Source organism: Dipodomys spectabilis, unplaced genomic scaffold, assembly GCF_019054845.1.
Source record: "Dipodomys spectabilis isolate Male_0828 unplaced genomic scaffold, ASM1905484v1 ptg000427l, whole genome shotgun sequence".
In the NCBI taxonomy this organism is placed as follows: Eukaryota; Metazoa; Chordata; class Mammalia; order Rodentia; family Heteromyidae; genus Dipodomys; species Dipodomys spectabilis.
The window spans coordinates 794,619-818,560 of NW_024871104.1; the positions used below are offsets into that span (position 1 = coordinate 794,619).

The window sequence follows — 23,942 nt, forward strand, 5'->3', positions numbered from 1 at the left end:
AAGATGATTTCTTTTTTTTTTTCAATTTTATTTTATTTTATTTGTGAACATACTGTACAATTTTAACAAGTTTTTAATGGGACCATTTTCAATTTTCCAGTAATACATCAAGATCTTCTTTTGTGTAATAGGCAAATATAAAGTTTTGAGATTATATAATTTCAGTGTTGCATTTCAGATAAAAATGACAAATCGGAGATAGCAAATAAAGGACTTTTGGTGGAGCAGACTGGCATTAAATAAAAACTGAAGAACTCCTTAGACTATGTTTAATTTCTGTTTAAGATGGTTAATAGCAACCTGAGGTGGTAAAGAACTGGTATTGTTGTTTACCAAATACATTTAGCCGTTTAATCTTGGACAACACAGTAGGATTGCCCTTTCTTGAATATTTGAACTTGAGGACCTGCTTGCTTCTTTGTTTGAACCTAAACCATAAGATAAGTCTAAATGTTCTTTCCCTGTTCTAAACTGGAAACTGAGGAAATAGATCATTTCATAAGTAATGGAAGACAGATCTCTCTTCTCATTCACATTGGAACAAGAAACAAAGATTTTCGGATAGAGCGAGATTCAGAATGTGCTTGTTAACCTTAATATAATCCAGTATGTCCTGAAACTAAAATTAGTAGCTGGATGGAGAAATATAAAAATGATACCTATAACTGTAATAGAAGCAGTATATCACATGATATATATCACATAGTGTAAGTGTGTATGTAACAAAATACTGCATATAACATTTACTATAAATAAGCAGTTGTATTTGTGTTATAAAAATGTTAATAAAAGAAGTTTCTTGGAAAATGGAGCTATTGCTCAGAGTGCAAAGGGCACAAACATTGAGTACAGAAAGCTCAAGGATAACCTCCAGGCCCTGAGTTCAAACCCCAAGACTGACAGAAAAGAATTTCTTTTTTTCTTTATGGTAGTGAGGTTTGAGCTCGGGGCCTAATACTTGCAAAAAGGCTCTCTCACCTGGCACTGATGGCTCACACCAATAATTCTAGCTAATCGGGAGGCTGAGACCTGAGGATCATGGTTCAGAGTCAGTCCATGGAGACAGGAATGTTCTTGAGACTCTTATCTCCAAATAACCACCAGGAAACCCGAGTGGAGGTATGGCTCTAAGTGGTAGAGTGGTAGTCTTAAGAAGAAAAGTTCAAGGACAGAGCTCAAGCTCTGAGTTCAAGCTCTATAACTGACCAAAAGAAAAAAAAAAGAGGGGGTGGGAAGGTGGCTCAGTGGTAGAGCGCTTGCCTTGCATGCCTGAGGTCCTGGGTTCAATTCCTCAGCACCACATACACAAAAAGAAAAAAGCCAGAAGTGGCTCTGTGGCTCAAGTGGTAGAGTGCTAGCCTTGAACTGAAGAGCTGAGGGACAGTGCCCAGGCCCAGAGTTCAGGCCCTATAACCGGACCCCCCCAAAAAAAAAAAAACAAAAAGAAAGAAAGAAAAAAAAAGAGAGATTAAAAAAAAAAAGGAAAGAAAGCTGCCTCTGACTTAGCCCACACCACTAGCCTTAAAAAAATGTATGAGGGAAGTCACAGAACATATAAGTAACTATCAATCAATTATCATTTGATACAAAAGCTTTCTAAGACAGGGTAAGGGGTTTTAATTACGTGAAAGTAAAAGTGACTCACTTAAGCTCACTCCTAAATTTTCCTCATGTGTCAGTCAAGCTTTTACCTAAAACTAAAGAATTCACTCTTGATAATTTAAGCAGAACTAGGATTTCTTAAAGTGTAATCTGTATTTCAAAGATCCCTCAGGGAGGGAAAGTGCTACTGTGTACAACCAGGAATAGTGTGCAACCATCCAGCCTTTCCTCCCACTCAACAACGTTTACAATCCTAGATCTATGTCACAATCACTTACAGGAATCATGAGGCGCCCCCATGCCTTTAGAAGATCACTCACTCTCCTGGGCACAGTCTTCCTTCTCATGTGCTTCTGAGGTCCAGCTTTCCTCCTTTCCTCCCTACCTCAGTGACCTTTCCTTCCTTCCTTTTTTCCTCTTTTCCTTTTGTTTCCCCTCCCCTCCCCTCCCTTCCCTCCCTCCCTTCCCTCCCTTCTCCTCCCTTCCCTCCCCTCCTCTTCCTTCCTTTTCCTTTCCTTTTCCCTTCCTTCCCTTCCTCTGTCCCCCTTCCTTACTTGCTTGCTTTCTTGCTTCTCTGTGTCCCTGGGTAACCGTCCTGTATCACTGAATGCAATTGGTTTCAATGGTATGAAAACTTCTTTCCCTTTTTTATTTTTGTTCTAAGCTTGCTTCTAGCCAATATCTGCCTCTTAAGTAGCTAGGAGTGCAGGCAGGGGTAGTATGTCCATCTCTGAAGTCCATTATTGAGAAAGCATATGATTGGTGTAGTTCAAGTTTGTGTTGGAAGAGAGATAAAGATGGAAGGATTTTGGAATTCTACTTTGGATGTGAATGTGGAATCCAGTGTGACTAGTTACATCTGTGTTTTCTATAGGATGATTATAGATGTCAAGTGTTCTTACATAATCCATGTGGACCGTGCATGGTATCATTGACTATGATTTAGAGAACACTTAAAAAGTACTGTGTACTTCCAGATGAGACCTTTTTTTATAATTCATTTTATTGTAAAGATGCTATACAGAGGTTTTAAAGAAGTAGATTGGTTATCATCAACAAAAAGTATCAAAGGAATTTAAAGTGCTAGAACTTAGTGGAATCAGGTCTATACATTTGTCAAAGGAAATAATTTAATCAGTTATTCTGTTAGAACATTTTTTTTCCCCTGATCACGGGGCCTGAACTCTGGGCCTGGGCACTGTCCCTCAGCTCTTCAGCTCAAGGCTAGCACTCTACCACTTGAGCCACAGTGCCACTTCCAGCTTTTTCTGCTTATGTGGTGCTAAGGAATCGAACTAGGGCCTCAAGCATACAAGGTAAGCACTCTACCACTGAGCCACCTTCCCAGCCCCTGTTAGAAACATTTTATGGGAAGGAGTTACTCATTTTTTTCTTCCTTCCTTCCAACTGGAAGTTGGAGACCGAACATGACAATTTCATACCTGAGAGGAAATCAAGGGGCATGATTAAGTAATCTTACCTTATTTTTAGGATTTGTGGGAAGAGTTTTGGTTATTGTTTAGAATACACTTCCTAGCCCTGAAAAAAATTCAGGGCTAAAAACATCATTTATTCAAATACCTTCTGTTTTTCTGTCATTATATTTTGCATTTTTCTTCTGCTACTCTCAGCTCTAATTGCACTCAGGTGAAGAACACCGATATTCCTATTTTGTAGTTAAGGACAAGAGGACTATCAGTAAAATTGGGATCTAAATGTGATGTGCTCTGGCCAAGTTAGAAACCATTTTCTCTGTGTCACATTGGCTCCCTCTGTGTTTATGACTGTAGGAGTACCCAGAAACTGACTATTCAATCTTTTAAAGGAAAAAGGTTTTATAGAAAATAATAATCCTTTGTCAAATGTATAAATCATTAATAGCAAGACTTACATAGTTTAATTAAATCATTCTTTTATGGTAAATTTTAGTAAAATAGATTTGTGAATTCCTAGTCATTGGAGAAACAACTGAGCGATTGTTTTCTCAAAGGGATATTGCATTTTTAGGTATGTCATCATGGTATGGTACCTTATGTGAATCATAGAGTTAAGGGAAGTGTGCATTGTTTTTTTTAGGGCATAAGGGTACAGCAATCACTGCTTCTGTGTTAGAAAGAACAGAAAAACTACCACATTATCCAGTTTCCATTACTTTTCTGATTTTTAGACCACAGTGAATATATCAGATATAATCATTATCTTTCAATTTGTATACTCAAATAACACACTGTTACATACTTTTACATGACATAAATAGACTTAGAAGGGCTAGCTTCTTTGAAAGTTCTACTAGGAGTAACAAAGTTTAAATTCTTTAGAAAGAAGCAGAGTACTTTCTGAAAGTACAATTTTGTGTGTGTGTCTTAAAGATAGAGACAGACAGAAAGACAGACAGACAGACACAGACAGACAGACACACACACCCCTATACATGCAGTTGGCCTTCAAACTGTGGGCAGACAACAGAAGATCAAAAATACTGGGGGGAAAGTGTCTGTGTTGAATATGTACAGGGTTTATATGGTCATTATCCCCTAAATTTTGTAGCTTAACATCTATCTGTTTGTAGAATTTATGATGTTTTAGGTATAAAGGTAATTTAAATATGATTTAACTTATACAAAGCATGCGCATAGGATATGTATGCATGTGTGTTTGCACACATGTGTGTATAACTTATCTGTAGATTTCTGTGTCTTGAAGTGGAAGAATGTTCTGGAAACAATTCTGCTAGGACAGCAAGGGACAACTCAATCTCTAAGGCCCTCTAGGCTATAGATTTTGTCTTTTGACATTTTTTAAATAACCAAAAACCACTGAAAAGTCACTGGATTTTTCCAATTACAAATTCTATTTTCCTGCCAAATTTCGCTCAGGAGAATCTTATTTCAACCACATTTTAATGGATTGTTAGGTTTTTAAGTAAAGCGAGTGGCAGAAGAGGTGTGTTCTAAACCAGTGCCTCTTCAATGTTAATATGTGAGCAAATCAGCTGGAAACCTTGGCAAAATACCCATTTTAACTTGTGTATATGAGTGGTTTGAAGTTGCGCAATTGTACCTTGTGAAGGTGTTTATGATGCTAATCTTTAGTCCCCCACCATAAACCAATTTTATTCTGTCTCTTGTCTTTTCATCCCTTTCCTCTCTCTAAAATGATAGAGCTTGAACCTAAATTGATGATTTACTGTGTGTGAATATAACAAGTAACATTACTAACACATTTCTTCCCTTTCAGTTTTTTTTTCAATATTTATGTTTCTGTTGTCTGTTTAGATAAAAGCTTAACTCTGTCCCTAAAGGCCCCTGACATATTTGAAGCAATGAAAGAATGGGCTTGAACTCTCAAATTCCATTAGAAAATGGGACCTTTTGTAAAATCACATCATCAGCATTGTCTTTTTTTATCATTACATATTCCTTTATTGCTATAATTCCTTCTCACTTCTCCAGCATTTGCCTTTAGAAGGGAGACAGACATTTATTTTTTGATATCCATTTTTTGATATTTCATCAGAGATGCTTTCATCTAATAAGGCTTAATATTTGTTAACACTCTCTTGTATCAGTACCATTGGTTGTTTTTTATATGTGTATGATTTTGACATTTCTGTGTTAAAATTGACCATACATTTTCACAATATTTATTTCAGTCTTGCTCCTATTCCTACTCTGCTAATGACCAAATAGAATCACTGTTTAGTGTTACTTTGAGCAACTTAGAGCATTAGTGAAGTAGCTGGAAGGAATTCAGGAAAATCAGCCAATTTCTATGTTTGTGTTACATGAACAAATATCTCTTCAGTTACCAAATAAACTTATAAGTTGTCCTTAAGAGATCTCCAAGTTTTGGGGCTGGGAAGGTGGCTTAGTGGTAGAGCACTTGCCTTGCATGCCAGAGGCCCTGGGTTCGATTCCTCAGCACCACATAAGAAAAAAGCCGTAAGTGGCGCTGTGTTTCAAGTGGTAGAGCGCTAGCCTTGAGCTGAAGAGCTGAGGGGCAGCGCCCAGGCCCAGAGTTCAGGCCCTACAATTGGACCAAAAAACAAAAAACAAAACAAAAAAAACAAAAAAAAAAAGAGATCTCCAAGTCTTTCCATTTCCTAACAAATGAGATGGTATCATTCTTTCTGATGGAAGCATAGAATTCCATTGTATATATGTATATATACCATATTTTCTTGGTGTATTCATCTACTGAGGGGCATCTGGGTTGGTTCCATATTAAATGAAGTAAGCCAGACCTAAAGAAATGTAGGTCCCATGCTTTCCCTTATTTGCAATAATTAGTATATGTCTAGGATAATCTTATCAGATGAGCAAAAAGGCTATAAAGCTATGTACATATGACCATATAAAATGAATGCTAATGCTAAATGAAGTGAACCCCTAGATATGGACACAAGAGGTTTTTCTTTATTGCTGTTGTTTTTAATGTACTATGTGATTTTTTTTTAGTTTATTTTGTATGTTCTTCCCCCTATGGTATGTTCCCTGTTGTCACTGTATTTGATTTTGGTATCCTGCATCTTGTATATACAAGGACACAGATAACCCATTGCAACAATGATACTCACAAGACACTATGTTGGAAATGAACTTTACAACTTCTTGGAGGTGGAGTGAGTGGGAGATGGAGGAAGGGAGGTGGGGGAAGAAAGGGATGGTAGTAGAAAAACAAAAGAGAGGGTAACAATGCTGGACAAGAAAATTGCTCATTACCTTATTCATGTAACTGTACCCTCCTGTACAGCATCTTTACACTAAAATAAAACATTTAAAAAAAGAATAGATCTTCTAAGAGTCAAATTTTATTTGAATTGACAATTCACAACTATTAATGGTAGCTAAAGAGAGCTTTTGTTCTATATGCTAGTGGAAGTTACAAAAATATTTCAAGGACACAGTTTTAACAGTCTTTAAAATTTTGCAATTCTCAACAAATGCATAAATGTGAATGAGTCTTTTTATCAGTTTGTCTTTGAGCATCTCCTAGTCAAAAAAAGGTCTTTCCTCATGGGATTGTCATGAGAAATCAATAAATTGTAAGGATACAGAATGCAAAACAATTGATTGCCAAATTTCTTTATGTATCTTTTTTATTGCACTTGTGAGATAACATGTATTTTTCAATTATTCAGTAGCACCAGAGAGAAAATTTTCAGGTATGAGATATATGTGTATATTGTATTAACAGATATATATATCATGGTTTTATGTACAAAATGGAATTCTGAAGTATGCAAATGATGGAACTGATGACTTTTGTTAATGGTGGTATGTTTCTGATTTGCAACTAAAGTTTCCCAGATAGCAGAAATAAATGAATGTAAAGACTTTTAAACACTCATCCCAGTCCAATTATTCATTGGAATTCAAGATTTCCTTCATTGTCCTGTTCACACATAGCCTCAAGGCTTCTTTCTGGTCCCTTATCTTTTGGCTTCCTGAATGCAAAAGAAGTGTGAAGAGGAATGTACACGGTGTGTGAGGAGTGAGAGCTAGTGAGGACAAAGGAGCCCGTCTGAATCTCCAATTCATTCTGTTGATGGAATTCTGGTTATGTCTTTACTCTCTAGATAAGTGATTCACTGTTAACCCTTAAGAGGAAGAAGTTCCCCATCTGCACCCATAGTAGTGTTCTGATAGGAGTGATTTTTCTTACTCAACGTTTTAGTCCTTACTTGGTAAATTGTTCTGTAGTCAAGACTCAAGGTTGTCTACATCTGGTATAAATAATCTCCTATCAGAACCAACAGGTTCCTCTTTACATGCCTAAGTCTTCCATTGGATCTGTGAAAGTCTTGTAGTTTCTGTCTATATCACATACTGATCTCTTAAAAATGAGAGATGGCAGGAAGAAAGCATCTTGTCCTGTTGTTCCTTTTTTCTTATCTTTAAAATGTGAATAATAGTGGCAAGTGTGTCATAGTGGTTGTAAATAGTAAATAAAATAAATTGCTAGAGAGAGAATTTATAAAATTTTTTGTATAAGAAATAACTCCAAAAATAAGGCTGTAAGCAGGTAAAGGAAGTATATATTATCTGCTGGCTTAAACAGGTGTATGCTAGTCATTTGAGAACATGAATTCTGCAGTAAGTCCTTCATAATCTTATATTGAAGGTACTTATAATATTTAATAGAATTATATATACAACTAGCAAAATATTGCTGGTATCCTCATTTTTCATATCTTAATTAGCAATTCAGTCATATAAGCAATTAAAATATGTTAAAGTATTCCCAGAAGTTTTCTAGTAGCAGGGAGGGGGAAATACCCTTGCTGTACAAAATGGATATTGAACAGTTCCTCAGGAGGTTTCTTCCCTGTCGAGAGAATTATAAACATTCTGTGCAGGGCTGTGTTTGTTTTCCATGTAGTGTTCTATATACTGTCAAAAATGTCTTCTGGTTAATAAAGACAATTAGTTGTAAAAACAAAGTTCTGTATTGAAAATTTACTTTCGTTGTTATGACAAAAGAAATACTACTGCTCTTTTTTTCATTTCCTTATCATCACTTCTATATCTAGCCTTAGAAATTAAGTCTTTTAAGCCAAATATTTCCTTTGGCATTAAACCATTCAAATATATAATGTCTTTAAAATTAATAACCAAACTGGGCACCGGTGGCTCACGCCTGTAATCCTATCTACTCAGGAGGCTGAGATCTGAGGAAAGTCCATGAGATTCTTATCTTCAATACACCACTAGAAAACCAGAAGTACCCTTGTGGCTCAGGTGGTAGAATGCTAGCCTTGAGCTGAAGAGAGCAGGGACAGTGCCCAAGCCCAGAGTTCAAGCCCCATGACCGACCAAAACACACACACACACACACAAAACAACTAATAGGAGAGTTGGAAACCTTTTTGAAATTGAGTTGTTATTTAAAGGCATTTAATGTAATGGATTGCACAGTTTCTTTTTAGATCCTTATCTACTATATGAATTAAATGTCCATAAAGATGAATATTAATAGTAGCTCTCCTTTCCATGTTAGGGATCTATTGGTTGGTTTTGCATCAAAGTAGCATGCTTCTTTGTAATCTTAAATGGCTCTAATTTCCTACCTCCCTGTCTTTCATTTTCCTCTGGAGAAAACCCTTCCAGGGCATGACCTAATGAATTCTCGTTCAGATTGCCAAGTGAATCTGAAGCAAAGCAATTCTATAATTCGGTAGAGGGAACCTTCATTAAATACCCTAGTGAGAGAATTTTTACTGTTCATACCAGACGAAAGTACTTTTCTTGACATAGTGAAATTGAACTTTAACATTTATGAGAATATAAATTGCAGCAACACATTGTAATATGTCATGGGTCCACTAGAGCCTTAGGTCAAGGGTATTTACTTTCTTTATAACCTCCATTAAAAATAGCAGTGATTCTTAATATTTTTTCTTTAAAAATTAGAAAAATATGTCCTGTCCTCTAGAGATGCCTTATCTTCAGTTATTCCTATAATTTATATGGTTGCATGGGGTATGTTTTTATAGGTTTTATTTGGCTTCACCAAAGTGCAAATTCAATTTTATACATATGGCTAGTTAACTCTCTTTTAAAACATAAATGTGGTTTTCTAGTGGAAAAAGATAATTTTCATGTTGTCTTTATTCCAAATTTCCCTGTCGCTTTCTTGTCCTAAAAGCTTGCTAACATCACAGCTTTAAAAGAGCCCTACTCCATTTTAGAAGCAGGCCCTGCAGCCATTAACTATGATTATCATATCACACTCACACATGTGAAATTGAATTGGACACTTCCCTATAGCACTTCTTCTTTACCACTCAGATATTTTCACTAGGTTCCAGATCAACTTGGAATAACTTTATATCTGTTTCTGTTTTCTGTAACTGTGAAGGTCTTCTGAAGCAGACTTGAAAAAAAACATGGTATTTTGACAAATAAATGCCTGGGCTTCCTCAGCACCTTGACAAATGTCAGGATTTTTCTGATAACAAATTGGCTGAACCTAGTCTTCATGATGAAGTGCAATAAAGGGCAGCACATAAATGTACCTGTAAAACTCAGTGTGCATCTTATATACATAAGTCCACTGTGCCACTTCTGGGGTTTAGCTCTAAGCAAGAAAACATACTGCATGTTTGAAACCTCTAGGAACTAAAAAATTCACTATCAGCTAGAAGACATGAATCAACAGAAAGCACAGAACTCCAGTGGTCAAGAAGTAGCATTACTGTTGCAATTATTTACAGGAAAATTCTGCCCTATGGAAAACTGTTTCTTGCATCATTGTTAGTTGATATACATATATATGTATTCATATGCATATATAGAAATATATGGCTATTGATATAAAACTTGATTAATAAAATGTAAAGTTCTCCTTGAAATCAGAAAGATAATGCCTTTCTAGATAGCAAAGAATTTTTAAAATCCTGAAAACACAATTTTCCTAAATAGCACACCAAATATTAATTTTGGCAACTTTTGAAATGTCATTTTTCTAGGGCATTATATTGAAACGAGCAAATGAAAGAGAATAACATTCTAATTGCCAATATGTAAATTTAAGATACTCATACCTACTGAATAGGACTATGCTGAGATACTGCTAATGATGTTATTTTGCTGTATTAAAATTGCTTGCCTATTTGCACATTTAAAATAAATAACATGGATTTGTTTTCCTTTAACAGACAGGCGAGTCTCAATGAAGCAGCTGAGAAGTATTATGACTTAGCAGCAAGACTGAGGCCTAATGTAAGTACCTTCTTAATGAGAAGCATTGTCCAGAATAGAAAGCCCAGTGGATCTAATAGTTTGAGGATATAGACATATCATGATAGTTTTTATTCTTAATTCCTTCTTATCTGATTTTCCCCATCCACTATATATTTTATTTATTTTTTAAAATCTTTATTGTAAAGGTGATTTTTGAATACCCACTACAGAGTGGATATACAACATAAAATCCACCACTCTAAAAATTCTTTCTTTTCTCAGAGGCAAAATTACAATTTGCTACCCTGTGCTAAACACCATAAACTTTTATACGTTGTAGCATTACTAAATACTTTGGGTTTGGATGAATTTTAAGATTAGTTACTTGAAAATTAGTGTGTGCTATTATATGGTTTCATTTTTACCTCCAATGAAACCTTGATCTACTTGCCTCCTTCCTCCTCTTCAATCCCCTTGCTAATAACTGCTTTTCAACTTTATCAATAATATTTGGTTACAAGTTTCCTCTGGGTGGTCATACTTCCATAAAATAAGATGAATATATATTAGATCATTACTATGGAAATAAAATGTCTATTTATGATACAGTAAGAACTGGTTTTATAGCAATTTTCTAAGCATCATTGTATTACAGTGTGCTTAATTTATTCTCGTATACATTCTGTGTTGCTCTGTAGCACAAAACTCTCACCTGCTCACCAGCTCTGTACCGTATTGAGAAATGTGATTTTGAAACAGTAATGAAAGTTCATATGAGAAGTGAGTACAAGCAATGCAATCAGTCTTGTTCTTTTATAGTACCTCATCTATTGCACAGACATCTCTCATGCTTTTTGATAGGATGCAGGGATTCCATACCCTCAAACAAAGAAATTGAGCACAGTCAACTACTTGATATAGAGTGTGGCAATTCCCACAAAGATATATGAAGTCTTCTGGAAGCACAGAAGTGGGGATTGATGCTCTCTGATAATAGACCTGCATGGAAAGTAGCTTTAAAAAAAAATCCATAAGATTCATTACAATAAACTTAGCTGTAAATCTAAACACTCCCCAGTTTTATTTGTAAGGAAGAAGTAATGGGTTTGGTGTTCTCCCTTTGACAAAACACAATGTAATATCACTGCACGTTTATAAATTTAAGTTTTACATGACAAAAGAATCTTCAAATATTTGAAGACTCAAAGAAACAGGGAAAGTATTTTTATGGCCAATTGTGCATAAGTATGATTTGAAGGCAAAAATGTATTATATAGTGGTAATAAATTAGGAGGAACTTAAAGCCTGTTTTCCCAAATTCTCCTCTGTGTCCTTTGTTGTCCGAGATAAAAAGGAAGGTCTCTTAAGATCTGCCTCAGCAGAAACAGGAAGAAGAAAGTTACAGAATGACTGACCATTCCACATCTCTGATCTCAATTTCCTGTAAATAAAATTCTCAGCCTTCTGAGGTATCATATAGTATAGTGACTCTTCTGAGCCCATTAGTGTTAGTTATGTTTCAAGAATTGGTGAGTTATTTGCAACACAAGAAAATAATAACCATCATGATAAAAAACAATGGCCACTACAATATTTGAATACTTACTATGTATCACTAACTTTAGTAAGTACTTCAGGTGAATTTCTTATCCATCCCCCACTATTCACAGATATTTTTGTGAGCCTCATTGTACTGAAATTTAGAGAAGTTCATAACTCACCCAGCAACACAACTTTCACAACTATACGAAGTCACATTGGCTACCATGTGCATAACAAAAAGCTTGATGGAAAAAAAATGACCATGTTATAAAGAGGAGATAAAAGCCAGAGATGTGAGAAACCAAAATACTAAGTGTCTGCTCTTGTATTTTCTCAGTAAATATTTACTAAGTACCAGATACTGGATATGCAACAGTGAATGAAATGGTTATGAATGTCTGTTAGGAGTTTATAATCTGATCTAAAGTGAGAGAACTTAAGCAAATAAATAAAGTGCCTTGTATTTCAGTGGTGAATGATTTGGAGAAAAATGAAGCAAAGTATGGGGGGTTAGGAAGTGTAGGAGGTACAGCTTTGTAAATGCTCAAGATGGGCACTTTGGTGCAATATTTCTGATAGAAAGATTGAACTTGATGTCTTAAACTTGGTATTGTAATTTTATGGAAGAGAACAGAGTTTTTGTTTTTCTTTCTTTTCTGATCCCATTACATTGATTAATGCTTTAAGTATGCATAATACATGATAATTAAGTTTAACCTTTGTTCATCCAATATGGGTTACTTTGGTGTCACTTTAATGTTTGTTATGTGATTAAATGAAACCTTTCAGCTCAATATAATGGATTAATAAGAAAACAGCTCTATGTGCCTTACTCTAAAAATTAAAAAGGCATTCAGGCACCACAGCATGCAGTCTGACTTACGAGGTTGTTTATTTTGAATGACAAACCAAATCATAAAATCAATGTTTAATCTTCAATCCAAAGCTATTTTCTTTTGCTTAGATCCCAAAATGTTTCTTCATAAATATGGTATTGATTATATTTGAAAGGCATTATTTAAATGATATATTCCCTATCTGACAACAAGAGGTATTTTATGAAGTTGGATAGACTATAAAGTTCATATTTAACAATCAGTGAATAATGTTATAATCAGTGGATCAACAGATGTGTTTTTAATCAATCTGCTTTATAATTGTGTTTTGATTTTCAGTTCAGTATTGTAGCTAAGTAAGGTGTGAATAAGGGCAAAGTGATACCTTAGGTAGATCAAATTAATAAGCTATAACCATATTATAAGATTTTATTATGAAGCAGAAAACCTATTTAAACTGTAGACTGTCATTTATTAGGGATATGCATTTGATCTGAATTAAAGCAACCACCTTCCATATATCTCACTGTTTATTCTCTTTGTTCTTGAAAACATTCTTGCTTATTTCTGTCCCATAGCTATAATTTCAGTCACCTGCTTATAAGAGAGGGTAGCAAAAAGACCTTTGTGTGCATTTCCCCTCTAAATACTTTTGTTGTCTTTTTTCCTACTTTCTCATGATAGATCTTACTCTTCTATTGGCCTGCTATTGTCCTGAACGCTATAATTGTTCAGGTGTTGTCTGGGGTTGGGGATAATAGTCTTTTAGTAGTACACCTGTTAGATTACAGTTGTACAACTGAAAGATATGGCTGAAACTTCTGTGTATTAGTGTTCATCACTGTCATATCAAAAAGATAAATGTTCATTTATGAGATATTGTTCATTTTTTAATAAAGTACTGATTCCATTTCTTCAAAATGTTCCATATTGAGTTTGTCATATTTAGTCTCCAAAAGAATCTGCTATTCTAGTTTGAAATTTATTTAATTAATTTATTCTGAATTCATTGAATGCTTAAATTATTTGACATATGAGAATTGCAATGATCAGATACTTAGATAAGAAAAGAATTCTAGGGGCTAGGAAGGTGGCTCAGTGGTAGAGTGCTTGCCTTGCATGCATGGGGCCCTGGGTTCAATTCCTCAGCACCACATAAGCAGAAAAAAAAAAAACGGAAGTGGCGCTGTGGCTCAAGTGATAGAGCACTACCCTTGAGCTGAAGAGCTGAGGGACAGCGCCCAGGCCCAGAGATCAGTCCCCATGACTGGACCCCCCCCCCCAAAAAAAAGAAAAGAATTCTAAATTATTCATTTTTTTAAATTTTTGTATTGCCATTTCTTCAGTGAAGTTTAAGATGTTATCATGTACTGAAGTGAATAGAACAGTGTGTTTTGATTTCCAGTAAATAGTCAAAGTGGATTTATAAAATAATCAGTCTATTTATTTAAAAAATCTTTCTGAGTTGATTTTGAGGGGTGGTTGCTATCAGACTGGATACCATATTAAAACATACTTCTTTTTTTAAAATTTTATTTTATTGTCAAGGTGATGTACAGAGAAGTTACAGTTACAAACATAAGGTAATGAGTACATATGTCTATAGGTGGATAACGTTCACACGAAACTGTATTTTTGTGTTTTCTTTTTCACTTTGTGCATCATCTGTGGAGGTTTCTATGTAAAGACAATTTTTATCCATTTTCTCCTTTCACTGTAGACACCAGAAAGTGCTGACTCCTGAGGACTAGCTAGAAGGAACAGTTCAATAAAACTGCTTTGTGTTTCCCATGGGAATTAAGCCCAATTCTGCATTCACTTACTAATTTTTAGTTTTTTATAAATATGAAGAATAAGAAATTTGCATAATGCATGGTCACCTGCTTTTACTTAACTGTTTATTAACTGTGAAGTCAGAAGAACATAGTAATTAGTGATCAGATCTTGTCCTATTCTGGGTGTATATATATATATATATATATATATATATATGTATATATATATATATATATATATATATATATAGTTTGACCTCATTTAACTTATTTTTTAAGTCAAGTTGCAGCTTTATATATTGTAGGCTGAATGCCAAATGCAGTAGGATTTCAAAGTTATGAAAAATTAACTGACCATGAGAAAGACACAATTTAGTATGGAGAAGGAGGGGAGGAAAGGACATGTAAATCCCGATCCTTACACGTAGGGTGGTAAATAATGCTATCTAATAAGGGCTTTGTGAGAGATCTAAGCTGCGTGCTAATAAAGTGCACAGGAGAAATTGCTTTCAGCTGGACTGATCTGATAGGCATTGAGTCACAGTTGGCAAGCTTAAGGAAGTTTGAAATGATAGAATATTTGTACGTGAAGATTTTAGCAGGAGGGAGAAAGGAAGAATTTGGCAGGTGGAGGCCTAGGCATAAATAAGAACAGGGGGAAGTGTTGGGAAAGATTAGACTGGAAACTGACCTAAAACCAGAAAAAATGCATTGAATATCACACGAACCATTAGAAGTTTGCATTCCAGAATTTCGTGAAGTGGGATGGCATAAGGAACGTAGAAACTTAGGATGGCCATTTTTAGGAGGCAGTGAAAAATGTATATTGTGTTCAGGAAGTAGAATCAGGAAAAATAACTTTGGGTAAACCAAACATACTATTATTATAACTTTAAAGGCATAAGGGAGTAGAAAGTAAAATTACAGATACAGAATGGAATAGAAACAACCCATAGGAAAAGTAAGACATACGTTATTTGATGGAATATTAGATGGTCGCCGTTAAGTGCCTTCAAGTTTTGAATTTAGGTAGAATTGAAAAATGAAATACTGTTAACAGACATAGTGTCATCAGAGGTGTGTGCTTACCTCTAGAAGAAGTCTTACATTTGTACTTGGCAAATTCTGAATGGAAAATTAGGCTGTTTGTTCCAAGTGTCTCTGGGGCCTTTCTGTCAGGAAGCAAGCAGGACAGAGACATGACATTGAAAAATGGTGCTAATAGAAACTCTGTTCTGATATATGTGGTAGATGTTTTACTCACACCTTACACTTCTAGTTTGTATACTATTCTGAAGGTATTCTACATGTGAAGTCATTATCTATGAATTAAAGGGAACTATATCCCTAGGACCACTTAGAAGGAAAAAAGTCTTCACTTGTGCATTTTAACTTTCCTACAGGCATCTAAGACATAAATACTTTCAGAACCTTATTATAAAATCAAAGCTAGTGCTATATATTTATTCACTTCGGCAATGATCTCATATCAAAAAATCAGATCTTGAAATATGGCAGGAAAAAATGCAAAGAAATGTCCTCATTATGCTAAGGTGTAGTTGGGCATGGTAATCTGCATATTCTACTACATATATCACTTCCAATTTAGACTCCTCTTCTTATGGTAAACATGGTTGTAGGAAAATGAATGTTGAGCAAAAATATCTACCAACAGTAGAATCTGGAGAGAAATGGTAGAGAACCAGTATTGGGGTTGTTCTGATAGAAGAAAAATAAAATATCTTGGGGGATATGTTTTTCTCTTTTTTTCTACCATAATTAAAACAAGAGACTGAAATTAAGTTAAACAGGACAGCTTCATATTTGACCATATAAGGGTTTTTTTTTAAAAAAGAAAATTATTGAGATCATCATTTTGTTGGGGAAAAGATGACAGAGTTAATAATAATTTGTCTGGGAAACAGTTAAACCATATTTCGGCTTGTAAATGCTGGAGGAACCATATGGCTCACTCAAAACTTTCCACAAGCTTCTGTGATGTGGGAAAATTACATACCACATGTCTTTGGACTTTTGTGTATTAATAATATATGGCTCCCCAAATCACTAGGTTGAATATATGAGGAAAATGTGTTTTCATACTGTACATACATCTCCCATTCTTCCTACATTTATAGTTTTTCAATTTCAAACACATCTGTACCTTTTTTTGATTAAAAGAATGGAGCAAAGGTTAAGTTGACAAACAGAAAAACCAGGCTCTAATCAAGGGAGAAATTGTTATTACTTTTCCTCTGTATTTTATTTAGTGTTAAAAATCAACAGAGATAGCACTGTAATAAGGTCTTTGAACTTATGTTTATTTGTTTATATTTATTTGCCAAATTTAGCCACCAAAGTCTTACTTGTACTTTTGTTCATAAGGAGGTTTTATGAACCTCATATTATGGAGAATCAGGAGAAATGAAACATTAAATTCTTCTTGTCTCATTTCAACAAGATAAAGGCTTATTTCTCTGAGAGCTTCAGTTATGCCGGGAATAAATTTAATCTCATCTCATCCATATTTGTCTTCAAACTCCTCACCACTGTAGAACTCTTTTCTAAATAATTTACATGCTGCCCTACTTTTCTTATAACAAATTGAAAGTCTGGTTTCTTGTGCATTCTCTTCTGCTTACATTTTAGTTGCTTTGTTTTGCGCTGTATTTTGAAAGTGTTTGGCAAACCAGAACAAACTTGCATTTCTGAAGTGGTTACTGTGCTTCTTCTGTTTATCAGATTTTCTAAGTCTCAAGCTTAGAAGACAAGGATGGTTAGAACAGCCCATTTGTTTACTGTTGCTGTGGGCAAATGGCAGCTCCAACTGGGGCAAGAGATTTGGGTTGAACTATGCTAAATTTTTCAGTTCTTCCACCCTCTCAGTATTATCGTGAATCATAATCCCCATGGAATTTCTTAAAAGCATTATTTAAAAAATACATACATCTGCACTGCGTATGAGTATATATATGTGTTGTTAGACTCAGCTGAAAAGATCAGAGGAGGTAGAAGATGGGTAGAATCTTAAGTGGCTCTTGGCTATGAAGGAAATCATCACAAGTGTTGTAGTTTAAGGAACATCAGACCCTTTGGGAAATTTCACTTAATTATATTCTCTGAATTTTCAGCATGTTTATTTAGATTCACAATTGCTTTGTTGGGGGTACTCTTTGTATAGAGTTAAAGCTGTAGTTGTTTGAATTGGGAGACCACACACTAATATTACTTTTAGTCTCCTCTCCAGAGAATTCAATTCCTGATTTCTTTGAAAATTCAACAGTTGTAACCACACTGACCACATTCCCACCTGGAGTCTCCAGGCGGGAGACTGAATGCCACCTGCACCGGCCCTGCTCCTTCCCAACTCACTCACCACATCCCTCACAGACACTTTTTGCTTATTTCCATAACATGCCTCCACTGTTTCTATAATCTTGTAGATATTTATGCTTTTGATCTGTGACAGAGCTTGCAGAATTTTTTTTCCTCACTCTAAACACACACTGAAAGAGTAACAGAGAGCTGCTTACAATGTCTCTTCTGTCTCTGTGGGAATCATCCAGTAATGTTCTACCATCTCTTTTTCTGTTTCCTTGCCTTTCTTCTCCTATTTCTCTTTGTTATCTATTTGGACCCTAGTTTATGTCTCCAGATGAATTATACTTTAATTCTAAAAACAAGTTGAGTAGATCCTGGAAAGTTGAAAGTCTATGTTAAATAGAAAAAAACAAACTACATTCTAACATGTTTTAAAGCAGAAAGGAAGATTTTATTTTTATTAGCATAATTAATTGCAAAATAATGATCTCACGAGGTTTTAATATGTGTATGTACATATGATATACTATTCACTTTCCTATTCCTCCCACCAGTCCCCTCCAATTTCTCCTTTCATTGTAGGTGTAGATTTCTCATATGAAAGAGAAAACATGACATATTTGTCTTCCATAGCCTGGCTTATGTATTTTCTAGTAAACAGTGTGATTTTATTCTTTATAGATGAACAATACTCCATGTTGTATACATCTATCACATTTTCTTTATCTTGTCCTCTGTTGATACACCCCTGGAATGACTCCATAACTTAGCTATGGTAGATAATATAGTGTGTTAATCATGGGTGTGTAGCTATGATTTTTCTGCTTAGTGAATGGAAGACTTCATTTAAAACTGTTGTGATAGGCATCAACTCTTTTGTGTTAAAAATTTCTGGCCTGGTTCCAAATATAACACAACCCCTGTGGATTTACAATGACAAAGTTCTGGAAATGCTGTTCCAAATATATGCTAATTTGACATACAAGTTGGTTAAAGAAACTTGAAAAAAGTGCATGTCAGAAAGGACTTTTTCAAGGGGGTAATCTTTAAGTAGTTGTACAAAGGGGTCAACATGTCAATTTATGAATATATTGCATCTTAATCAGTGTCACAAAACAAGGTCATGGAAGTTCAAAGGAACCTGCTAGGGAGATGTAGGAGAAAAAGGCAATGAATGACTGGGGATGGATCCCAATATGCATATATGGAAATTTCTATCTCTTTTTACAGGTATCTCAGGCCAATGAGTTAAAGTAACTTGAGGGTAGGAAATGTTTGGAAGATGTCACGTATAATAGGATTGTTTTATAAAATGACTAACCAGAATTATTGCTGAGAGAAAGCCAGGTGCTCTTATATCAAAGGTGGAGGATGAGAATTCTGATGAGATCCTAGATTATGAAGATCAAGAGTGGAATAATTCTGGCTCCTCTGATTTAGCAGGACCTTTGCTACAACTGGATCATGCATGATGAAGCCAAGGCTTAAAGATGAGACAAAAAGGCATTTGGAAGAGCCTGTGTGTTGTTTGCCCAAGAACAATGTGTCCTCCTATATGACTGTTCTAGACTTCATGATTATGATAAATTTCTTGCCATTTAGAAAGTACCAATAGCAACAGTTTCTCTTTCATTACTTGAGAAGGATTTGATTAAAGATGTGTTTGCAGCATTCTTGGAAAACTGAGAGAGCTACATTTTTTTTTAAGGAAGAATATGACATATATGCAGCACAAACTACTTTTTGTCCTTGTTTTGTCAACAGCTATTCTTCCCTTAGTTATCAAGTATACTTCAATGACTGATTCTGCATGATGGTAGTATCACAAAATTAAAACTGCAGAAAATTGGATCCCTTAAATATTGGACTTTTAAATTTGAACAATTCTCCCATCCTCTGTGGTTTTCATATCTATTTTTTGCACTACTTTTTTAAATGATCTCTGCTAAGAATAACTTGTAGAAATGGAGCTTTACAACATATGCACATTTCCTTTGTGAAGTATAAATGGCAAGTTATAAAGAGCAAATGTGCTGCCATTAGAGATGTTCTGACAAGAAAGAATTTGAAATGGTCACTTAATCACTAAATTGGTTTCATTTCGAAAGTAACTTGCGTAGCTTTGGAAAATGCTGAATTTTACAGAGTAAGGCAATTTTCAAGAGATTTGTTGGGATGATGTACCAAATAATATATATGAGTTTCTTTCAATCATTTCTAACTACCAAAAATTAATTACTAAAATCATAGGAAGAGATGATCAACCTTGCTTTTCATAGTGTGAGATTATAGACCTCAGCAAGTTCTGCATTGGATAGATGTAAAAGATTATGGCTATGTACTCCATTCATTGCTTTTCTTTTTCATTGAGCTAAGTTACTTTGTACCAACCATCTATGCTGACCACTTAAGGCTTTAATCATTGGAGAGAGATAAATGTGCTTGTCCTAGGATTTTGTTTTAAATTGCATTTGTAATTTCATGTATTTATATAAAAACCCTGATAAAAATCCTAAAAACAAACACGAAAATTCTTAATACATACTAATTTAGTTTAAGACAAATTATTTATTTAAACATGTAGTACTTTTAACACTATAATTTCAGAAACGTGTTTATTTCATCCTTTATAAAATGAAGATTTATAAAACAAATCAATTATCTTTCCCCAAAGAGTTACATTATTTGTCAATTTTTAGAACCATCTTTTTCATCTACTGTAATCGCTTATGTTCTCACTTCTAAGCAACAGCATGCTATCAATCTATCAGCAATTCAGACCTGCAACCATAAATAGTCACTGATATACATGTATACTTCTATTAGAATGATATGCTACTAAAATGATATATGGAATAATGAACATGTGTATCTGGTAATTTAAATATTTAATTTGCACATATTAGAAGTGCAAACTGACTTAAAGTTCATTTCTGTACCTCTACTTACATAACAAAGCCTTATTCGTAGACATCTATTTCAATTCATCAATTTTCTTATAGGAGAAAGGGATGCCCATTTAGAATCCTAATTTTTTTTATTGTGAAAATACTGTACAGAGGGGTTACAATTACATGGGCAAGATAATGAGCACATTTCTTGTCAAGCACTGCAGCCTCCTCTGTTGTTTCCCCTTCGTATCCCTTCCCATCTCCACACCTCCCCTCACCCCATTTTTCGACATAATGTCTTGTACGTCATATTGTTGCAATGGGTCCGCCTCCCCCTCCACAAATTATACCTGTACCAAGTACAGTGAAAACAGGGATTATACCATGGGGGAGGGACATACAAAGCAACAAAGAAATATCTTATAAATATGTCAGAAACAATAGCAAGAAAGAGAAAACCTTCTTACCTACGTCTTTCTCTATGTTACTCTCTCATTTTTTTTAAGTTTTCTTAGGCTAGTGCTGAGAACAATAAATTCCTCAGGTTTTGAAGAAAAGATTGTGTTGCTACCCAAAAAGGATTGTATAATTAGTCTTGGGAATCTACTAGAAACATCTGCATATGCTTAGTCTTTCTTTTATTGTGTAATATAACATTATCATCGTATTTTCCAGTATGCTAATTGATACATAACTCCCAAACATTTCCTATAGCTAGAAAGCTTTTTATATAAAACTTTAATAAAGAACAGATGATGGATTATGCCCAGTGTATTATACTGCCATATCATTGCTTTAATTCTATTATTGTTACATTTGAATTAGTTTAAAAAGGGAAGATTCACCTAAACTAAAATCATAACACTGAGAAAGTAAATTAGGCATTATGCATTAATAACAGTACTATAGCCCTGCATTTCTCCATGTATATATTGTGTGAATTTTTACCTAAATATTTTTATCTTTATAAATTGTAAAAAAAAACATTATATTCTTAGTTAACAGAAAATAATATTGTTTAAGGAATGTCAGCCTAATCGCACCTGTACTATGCAAACATTAAAATTTAAGTTCTCAGCCAGCAGTCTTGGTTTACTTGTATAAATCCAGTACTTAGGAGACTGAAGAAGATGATTATGGATTTTAATTAAAGCTTTCAAAAAAATTGAGTTCTACCCCATTTTAAAATATGTGGAAAATGAGATGGGGTAACTTACTCAAAGACTTATAAGGTAATGACACAGCCAGAAAATCCAGTCTGGTTTTGGATCCTGTGTTAATTCATGAATTCGTTTGTTTTTAATTTAATTTTATTGTCAAGGTGATGTACAGAGGGGTTACAGTTACATAAGTAAGGTAATGAGTACTTTTTTTTATCAAACATTGTTTACCCCTCTCATTTTTCTCTCACTTTCTGTCTTCCCCAATTCCCCTACCAAGTTGTAAAGTTCATTCCCAACATATTGTCTTATGAGTATCATTGTTGCATTGGTTCACCCTTTGTCCTTTGTTTCACCATTTTGTTGTTCCTCTTCTCTTCCCCAAATCAGATAAACATATATACAAGACACAGGGTACCAAAATTAAATACAGTGACAACAGGGAATAAACCAAAGGGGGGAGCAACGAAAGAAAAAAAGAAATAACTTCACACAGTACATTAAAAACAACAACATAGAAAATCTTCTTGTTTCCATAGCTTGGAGTTCATTTCAATTAGCATGATCTTATATGCTCATATGTACATAGCTATTGAGCTATTGTGATCCTTTGCTAGGACTATCCTAGACATATATTAAACTGGTTCAATGACTCTGGAAAGCAGTATGGAGGTTCCTCAAAAGAATAAAGATAGAATTTCCCTATGACCTAGCAATACTACTCCTGGACATTTACCCAAATTACTACAAACAAGATCGTACTAAAACTTCCAACACAACCATGTTCACTGCACTATTATTTGCCATAGCTAAGATATGGAACCAACTCAGATGCCCCTCAGTTGATGAATGAATGAAGAAAATATTGTATATATACACAATGTAATTTTATGATTCCATCAGAAAGAATAAATTCTTTTGTAAGAATATCAAAATTCAGTAAGCAACAATTGAAGTTTAGGACTAGTTCTTGTTTAAAATGTCATGGACTAAATTGTCCTGGTTATTTATGTATTAATCATTGTTTGGAGATGTGCTATTCAACAAAATCAATTAATTTAGTCCCTGGAACAGATGTCTATATTCACATAGGTGCATATATCCAGTGTATAAGAATTAAAATATTCTCTAAATAGAAAAGAAACAATAGAGCTCACCTTTTAATTCATCTTTTTCTTTCCCTAAGCTGTAAAAATAATCTACTTAGAAATTTGCTTAATTGATCATAAGATTTTAATGAAGTTTTCATGAAGTTTTATTATAAATTACATCAAAACATTTTATTACTAATTCAGATTGATAATACTTTCATTTCTTACTAGTAGCCTGTCTGGACTTAGTCATTCTCTCATATAAGTAAATGGAAATTTACAAATATGATGGTATTTATGTAGTAGAAGCTATAGCATGAACATGTCATAAAGGTAAGTTCTTTATAAAACTCAGTTTGAATTTTCATCTGTGCTTTAAAAGAAATTTATTGCTTTCTTAAGTATATGTACGCTGTATCATTTAAGATGTCTAGAAAGCTTCTCCACCTGAGCATTTGTGGTGGGTTCAGAACAAGAGAGAATTCCGTAGTGATGACCAGTAGATGAGACAAATTAGTACAAAACATTGTTTCACACTGTCACAGAAGTATCACAACAAATGCAATTTATCATTGCAATTTGTGAACTTCTATCTGAACTACATATTTTGGTATACTGGTCATGTAACTTTATGAACCTTGACATAGTCTAGATCACAAATACATGCACACACACAGACACACACATACAGACACAAACACACACACACACACACACACACACACACACACACACACACACACACACACACACACACTAGGTTGTTTAGTAATATGTCTTTAGAAATATCCCTAACTAAGCCTGGCACTTATCCTAGCTACTCAGGAGGCTGAGATCTGAAAATCATGGTTCAAAGCCAGCCCAGACAGGAAAAGCTGTTGAACCTGTTATCTTTAACCACCAAAAAGCCAGAAATGAAGCTTTGGCTCAAGTGGTAAAGCATTATCCTTGAGCAAAAAACCCAGGCATAGTGCACAAGCTCTGAGATCAAGCCCCAGGACCATCACCAAATAAACATAGAAGATAATTATGGTAGATTC

General features: G+C 34.5%; 1 protein-coding gene across 1 annotated transcript in view; it reads left to right on the forward strand.

Moving 5' to 3' along the window:
• Nucleotides 1-23,942, forward strand: part of Tmtc2 (transmembrane O-mannosyltransferase targeting cadherins 2) — a 356,843-nt gene that overhangs the window by 288,131 nt on the left and 44,770 nt on the right. Inside the window, exon 11 of the mRNA XM_042668306.1 lies at nt 10,262-10,325. Coding sequence (XP_042524240.1) covers nt 10,262-10,325 — 64 coding nt within the window. The remainder of the gene's footprint in view (nt 1-10,261; nt 10,326-23,942) is intronic.